General features: G+C 39.4%; 1 protein-coding gene across 1 annotated transcript; it reads left to right on the top strand.

Moving 5' to 3' along the window:
* Positions 1-1000: 1000 nt before the first annotated feature.
* Positions 1001-6926, top strand: LOC308157996 (LIM/homeobox protein Lhx6-like; the record flags this gene model as incomplete). Its single annotated transcript, XM_080531589.1, has 8 exons — positions 1001-1078; positions 2468-2638; positions 2859-2980; positions 3840-4060; positions 5100-5200; positions 5490-5585; positions 6118-6292; positions 6799-6926. 8 exons carry the CDS (start codon positions 1001-1003, stop codon positions 6924-6926), a joined length of 1092 nt encoding a protein of 363 aa, XP_080387715.1.
* Between the last annotated feature and the right edge of the window lie 766 nt (positions 6927-7692).

Genomic DNA, 7692 nt, shown 5'->3' with positions numbered 1-7692 from the left:
TCCTCCTCTCTCTCTCTCTCTCTCACACACACACGCACCCACCCACACACCCCCCCCCCCCACACACACACACACACACACACACACACACACACACACACACACACACACACACACACACACACACACACACACACACACACACACACACACACACACACACACACACACACACATATATATATATATATATATATATATATATATATATATATATATATAGATATATATATAGATATATATAGATATATATAGATATATATACAACACACACTAAAAGTGAAGATTTTGTTTTTTGCCAATAACATTTTCCCCTCCTCTTACCAGTAGGCCTAATAATAAGAGTTGCAGCCTCCCCAGGATGATAAACCCTCCAAAACTATTTTTTTGGTCAAGTATGCTCAACCCTTTTCCTGCGATAAACACATGTTGCTCGTATTGGGAATAACATTGCAGAACATACAGTAATTTATTTATTCAAGTAATCAATTATGTTGTGGTCATTGAAAGCATTTGACTACAGTATAGTGTGAGCTTATATAAACGAAACTGTAAATTTAAAGATTTAAAGATTAAGATTTAAAAAATAAATTATTCCTCTGTATCCCCAGGGCGGATGGGGAGTTGCCTAACGTACAGTGAATGTTGAAGAGGTGGAGAGAGGGTGAGTGACCGTAAAGACCATTGATTGTCCATTTCTAGAGGTGGAGGTAGGCTGGATCTCTCCAACGCGTCGACTGCAGCCGGCATATGAACATTCGCCTCAGATGTGTAATTACTTATGGAACAGGGACGACCCTAATTTCAAATAACAAACGTAACGAACCTATTTCCAACCTATTAGACTAAAATAGGCAGTAGAATAGGCACAACCTCAGTCAAGATCTCTAGTGAATGGACGAAGGCTTACCTAACATCATAATTTGTCACGGTACCGAACACGTCCCGGTTCTTGGATATCTGAAGGCTGTCGGCATCTCTTGTTGAAAGTGTCTCCTGCATGTACTGGAAAAATGAAGTTCCATCCGCACATCCAATTGAGGATAAAGTCCCACTGGACAATGTTTTCGTTAAGCAGGTAATGACATCTATTATGAGTATTATTAGTTAATAGTAAATGTCTGCATTTCAATGACAATGAAAGTGAAGTCTTTTTGTATTTTTTTGTATTTTTTTTTAACATAAAATCAACTCCTATTCCTTTTGTTTTCAACGTCTATGTTTTGTGACAATTATCATCATATTCCACATTCGTGCTAATGTCGTTTAAATGAAGGACGAAACCGATTCTGAATTTTATCCAAAAGCAGATTTTTTGGCACTCAGTGAATGCCGTTATAATCACCAAGCGAGCCTGCCTCAAGTACTTAACTAGCCTATCATAAGCGAGACAATCACGCTCTTTTATGTTTCAAGATCAGTTGCATCTTCTGTACATTGTCTCTGATGAATAGTGTGATCTTCAATTGAGCCTCTTCACATAGTAGTCCTGTTTGGAGATCGATTTTCGATTACGGCTATTAAAATTAAAATATGCAATTCTTCGGGTGGACCTATGCCTTCTCTGATTGACAGCTGAAATTGACACTCTGGCTGCCTCTTATCCCGAGCATGTCAAGCCATTACTAATTGCAGGTAGTCTATCTTTTCACTGCTTTCGATTACATGGGAACTAAGAGGTAAGAGGTAGCATAAGAGGACAAATCTATCATAATTCTAATTGCTTCATCAAAATTAGCTTTTGTTGCCAGGGTTTAAATGCAGGAGAAAGTGTTATTCATTGTTTTGGACCGGATATAGCTTGCAGTTTGGGCTGGTAGTGATGCGTAACGCGCAAGGCAGGGCGCAGAGTCGACTTCGGGCACTGCTATAGGGTTTATCTTCACCGGGGTTTTCTTCACACAAGCGGAATAGACCCAGGCACGATTATGGTGAGTCAAAACATAACATGTTTTTACTAAAATCAAAAGACTTCGAGTGGTTACATTATTACATTTGGCCAGCTTCACTTTTAAACATGCATGGAAAGCAATCGTATTTGTTTTCCTGATGGGCCTTGCTCTAATAGATCGATATTTTAACGTGTAATATTGTTGATATAGGCAACTTTTAACTCATCCAGTTCAACTGTGAGTCTGGCAAACGATATTGATAATGATAATGATGTGAAGCTGCTGGACTAGGGCCTTCCCTTTTCGTTTCGATAGCCTATTTTAAAAATAGTGACACATTATCAGCATAAAAACGTAATGAATCTCATGTAACGCGTAGCCTATACATTTCATTGGAACCTTTGTTTCACTCCAAGTCTGTTGCATTCCTCAACATGTAGCATGTTTTTATGATCTATCAACACTTTATCCAAAAGGCCTAATCTAAAAGTGGGCAACTCACCGTCAGGCCATTGTATCTTGCAGATATCATTTTCATAAAGTTTCCAATACGATGACATATCTCCCAATAACAGTCTCACTCGGATGGGGAGTCTCATTCGGGTGTGAAAGAGGACCTCTCCAGTCCTCCGGCCACACCTATGTGCTCCCCTCCGTCGTTGGCCTCACCCGCGGCCGTGCGGTCCTCAGGGAAGAACCAGTGCGCCAGCTGCGGTACGCACATCCACGACAGATACCTGCTGAAGGTGAGGTCACTTTTAGGCTACACCATTACGCACCATCCACATTCTATAGACTTCGATTATTTACAATGTCGACAGATTAAAGAATGCATTGTTGATATTATTGTGGTTATTGTGGTTATTCTTATTTATTTATGTACTATTATTGTTTATATTAGGCCTACATTAGATATATGTATTGCACAAAATGGAATGTTTACACTATTTCATGTTATCTTTTTAGGTGAACAATTTGAATTGGCACGTTGGGTGTTTGGAGTGTTCAGTCTGCAGAGCGTCACTACGTCAGCACAATAGCTGCTACATTAAAAACAAAGAAATATTTTGCAAGTTGGATTATTTTAGGTAGGTAAGTCTTGCAACTGATTTTACATTCCAACGTCGACCAGCAATCTAAGCTGTACCTATTGTGCATGTCGGTTTCTTTGATGCGAAGGCCCTATATATTGGTTTACGGCACTTCATTTTGTTAAAACCTCAAAACATTTAAAATGTCTAATAAAATTCCGAACATTATTAAGTTCTAACAGCCAGGTCTCAAGAACAGCACAAATTAAGCGCAGGTATAATTAATCATTCCGCACCAAACGAAATCCGTTCAGGAAAAGTGTATCCAAATAATAGTAAATGCATACTTCTATACCCATTATTCAAATAACATTCTGTCGTCTTTTCTTTTTTCGTTTTTAGACTTTGTAATGGTGGTTTGGTGGAGATGATGAGCTTTTAGCCTCAACCATTTTTCGCTTTGTTTGCTTTTAGACATTTTATCGTTGTTTCTCCAGCTCTTTTTTTCAGCCATGGGCCTCACTGTTTATGGTGAAAATATTATATATTTTGGTTACATAAAAACATACTCGTAATTATTTGTTATGATGAATATTATTGTTTCATTTGTTGTTGTTGTTTTGATGATGATGATTATTGTTATTATTATTGTTATTATTATTATTATTATTATTATTATTATTTGTATTATTTGTATTATTATTATCATTATAATAACAATAACAATAATGACAATTATTATTGTTATTGTTATTATACTTTGTATTATACTTATTATATGTATTTATTGATGATCACATTCACACTTGATCTCATAGAGTTATTCACAAGTGATTAATGCCTAATGAAGTTCTAGTTCTTCAGATAGTGGTGTCTGTAGTCATTCACACGCTCCCTGTTCCTGTCTGTCTCACAGTAGGTTTGGCACCAAGTGTGCCCAGTGTAGCCGCCAGGTGTACGCCAGTGACTGGGTACGGCGGGCCCGAGGCAGCGTTTACCACCTCGCCTGCTTCGCCTGCTTCTCCTGTAAGAGGCAGCTGTCCACTGGGGAGGAGTTTGGCCTGGTGGAGGGCAGGGTGCTGTGTCGCAGCCACTACGACACCATGGTGGACAACCTGAGGAGGGCCGCCGAGAACGGTCAGTTTTCAGACAGCAGCATAGACTTACAGCATTTACATTTTGGGGATTTAGCAGACGCCTTTATCCAAAGCGACTTACAATAAATGTGTCTAAGTAAGTGAATCATCTATCCACCAGTCTTGAAAGAGTCATCTATGTTCGGGCCAGAGGCCATTGGTCAAAGTCAAAAAATGCTAGAGGAAGGAAGAATTTGTATTTATTTGTATTTTTGTATTATTATTTAGAGGTTTCAGGAGGGACAGTTAAGGTGTAGTGTGAAGAGATGAGTCTTCAGTCTACGCGGGAGATAGGGAGTGACTGCAGTCCTGACAGCAGTGGGAAGCTTGTTCCACCAGCGGGGTACCAGCACGGTGAAAAGTCGGGACGCATAGGCTTAATGTCTGGGGGGAGGGGATCTATGTGTCTAGCATATAGCCTCACCAATAATAGTGATAATGAATCATATACTCACCATAAATATACCATATACTGTACATGGGGTCACACATTTCCTACCTTTGGACTACTATATCTCCACTGTATAGGTTAAGAACTCAAAGTGTATGGGAAGCCTCTTTTTTTGTTATCGTTGCAGACAATTTGTTTTTTTATAATTTCATTTGACATCCGGCACTTGCACAGAGCCATATGATTGTGTATGTTATAAATCAAATCAAAGTTTATCTATAGCACATATTGCAATGCTCTTCATCCAAAAATGTCTCTTTCAGGTTAACGAGTTGATCTCTGTGCTAGTGAACGTTGTTGTACTAACGTTCCCTTCCTGTTCCTGTGCCATTCTTCAAATGAACATTTTGTCTTAACGTAAATGTATATAATTCGATAATTTAATCAAATTTTTAATATATTTTTCTTTGCCTCTCATATTTAGTTATCAGGCTATATTCTATAGGCTTATGTCTTCTTATATGCACCCTAAGTGAAGCCCCCCCCAGCGGAAGTATCTCACACGATTATACTTGTATAACCGGCAAATAAACATCTTGTATCTTGTGTCTTGTCATGTTCCCTTCCCTGTTCCTGTGCCATGCTGTAGGGACAGGTCTCACTTTAGAGGGAGCCCTGCCCTCCGATCAGGACAGTCAACCCAAGGCTTCCAAGAGGGCCCGCACCTCCTTCACCTCGGAGCAGCTACAGGTAGAGTAGTACCACACCTCCTCCACCTCCTCCACCTCAGCTACAGGTAGAGATGGCCTAGGTGTGGGTGGGTTGTGTGCATGAGAGAGAGAGTGCAAGCATGCGTGCGTGCGTGTACGTGTGCGTACTGTATCTGCATACAGGCAGGCACAACATATATGCAGTACCTTTACAGCATTTATGTATTAAAATGTAAGAAAAAATCTTCTGGTAGCAGATTTGCCGTAAATGCCTTAATAAGGGTAGCTAGATATTGTGCTAAGTGAGTAGGCTAGTCGTGTGTCCACAGGTCATGCAGTCCCAGTTTAACCAAGACAACAACCCTGACGCACAGACGCTCCAGAAGCTGGCGGACATTACAGGACTGAGCAGAAGAGTTATCCAAGTACGTTTACACATGTCACACATACTCATGACATTCTACTTGTAACTATTTAATTTGATTTGATTGTACTATTTGTATTGCTACTTTTATCCTGTCTTATTTGTCTATTTGTCTCCCACAACTGTCACTTGTCCAAATGCCTCACTTATGTCTTGTACTATTGTCACTTTATTTATTTGGACTTATCTTGCCTTATTGTCTTGTGCTGCAATGCCAGGAACCGAAGCCTAAGAATTTGACTCTCTTACACTGTAATGTGACAGAACAATAAAACTTGAAAGTTGAACTTGAAACTACTACTGGTTGTAATGTTTAAGATAACAAATTAATTGACAGTATACAGTTACAATAATATAACATCAAATAAAATAACATATTCTATAATATTATATAGTATACTAATATTATATAGTATGCACGATATCACAATATATTATAATACAATGTTATGGAATAATACAGTAATATGATTTATATACATGAATACTACAGCATCATATTCATCCCTGGTAACGTTCCATTTTCATATTAGGTTTGGTTTCAAAACTGCAGAGCAAGACACAAAAAGCATCCCCCCCTGCATAACGGCCCCCCCCAAGGTGCCCCCCACTCTCGGATGCCCCCCTCCCTGCCTGACGACCTTCACTTCTCCCCCTTCAGTAGTCCTGACCGACCACACCTGATGGCACTCCACAGATACATCGACAGTGAGCTTTCTCCTTTGACATCACACATAGAGTACATGTACAGTATGTACGTTCTTATTACTGTCAAACATGACTGTGCGTTCATCTTGCTATGTGTTGATATATCTATTGAAATGTCACGTTTCATGTCACACAAAAGATCATTCGATATGTATTTATCTGTAAGTAAATGGATATGAATGGACCACCACCACCATCCCATGTGTCCCCAGCACTACCTTAATTAGGCCCCTATACTTTCTTCTATTTACCTTTTGCTTCTTTTTATTATTGCTACTCGATCTTTTCAGTTTGTAAAGCGTCTTTGAGTGTCTAGAAAAGCGCTATATAAGTCTGATGTATTATGATGATGATGATGATGATGATGATGATGAAGATTATTATTATTATTACTATTATTATTATTATGTATGTTTTGCCTGACAAAATATCTCTTGTAAGATGAGTTGAGTTCAGTTGAATTGAATAACGTTGAATTTGGTGTCTCTGTTTCTTTCTGTGTGTAGGTCATCCCTTCTCAATGCTGGCTGCCCCTAACCACCACCTCACCCACCCAGCGCCAACCATGACCTTACCACAGACCTTACCACAGACCTTACCACAGACCTTACCACAGTTACCCATCAGCCGCTAATCTCCTTCACCAGACACATCTTCTCACTCCTCTCTCAACTTCTCGATACCAGCCTGGGACTAAAGGCTCATCAGCCGCCTATGCCACTCAGTCTCCTGCACCCGTCTCCCTCCCGGACCATACCACTTACACGCTCTGAGGAACTTGGAGAAAATGGCCTCCTTCATCAGACTGATAACGGGACGTCTGTGGTTTCTTACATTTCGAAGGCTTCAGGCTTGTCAAGTGGACTGACAGTTTTATAATGACACTTGTTATTCATCAGTGGTAAGTGATCCCCATTGCATTTCACCTAGGACTCACTTGGACCAGAGATGACCACCACCACCACTACCACCACCACCCATTAATTCACCGGGAAGGTGTTTGCTAATTCAGGATATAGGAAAATTCATCTAACTGGAAACCATTTTTGATGTGTTCTGGATTACAATTTCCTCACCCAATTCACCAACTGATACCACCAAAGGTATTTTATGTTTCTATCTTGAGCTTGCAAAACGTATTTTCTGTCGCTCACGTTGTCTCCTCATCTTGAATGCTCACACGTATGGACTGAAATACATGTGTCTGTATTGGTGATGAAGACATTTCTTATCTATGTTGAGGGAGACTCTGTGTTGTGTGTTGCTGTTTATTTGTTTTGGTTGTAATATTGAAGTCCTTTATTTATTCAAAAAGAAACATTGTCTCGAAGCACTTTTAAAAATGTTTTCAAACTAAAGAAATCATTTATTGTTAATTATACATACTGTACCAATGTAAT

This window comes from Nansenia antarctica, assembly GCF_963989245.1.
Source record: "Nansenia antarctica genome assembly, chromosome: 5".
In the NCBI taxonomy this organism is placed as follows: domain Eukaryota; kingdom Metazoa; phylum Chordata; class Actinopteri; order Argentiniformes; family Microstomatidae; genus Nansenia; species Nansenia antarctica.
Note: the sequence above shows the minus strand (reverse complement) of the source record. Positions and strands in the feature narration are given on the sequence as shown.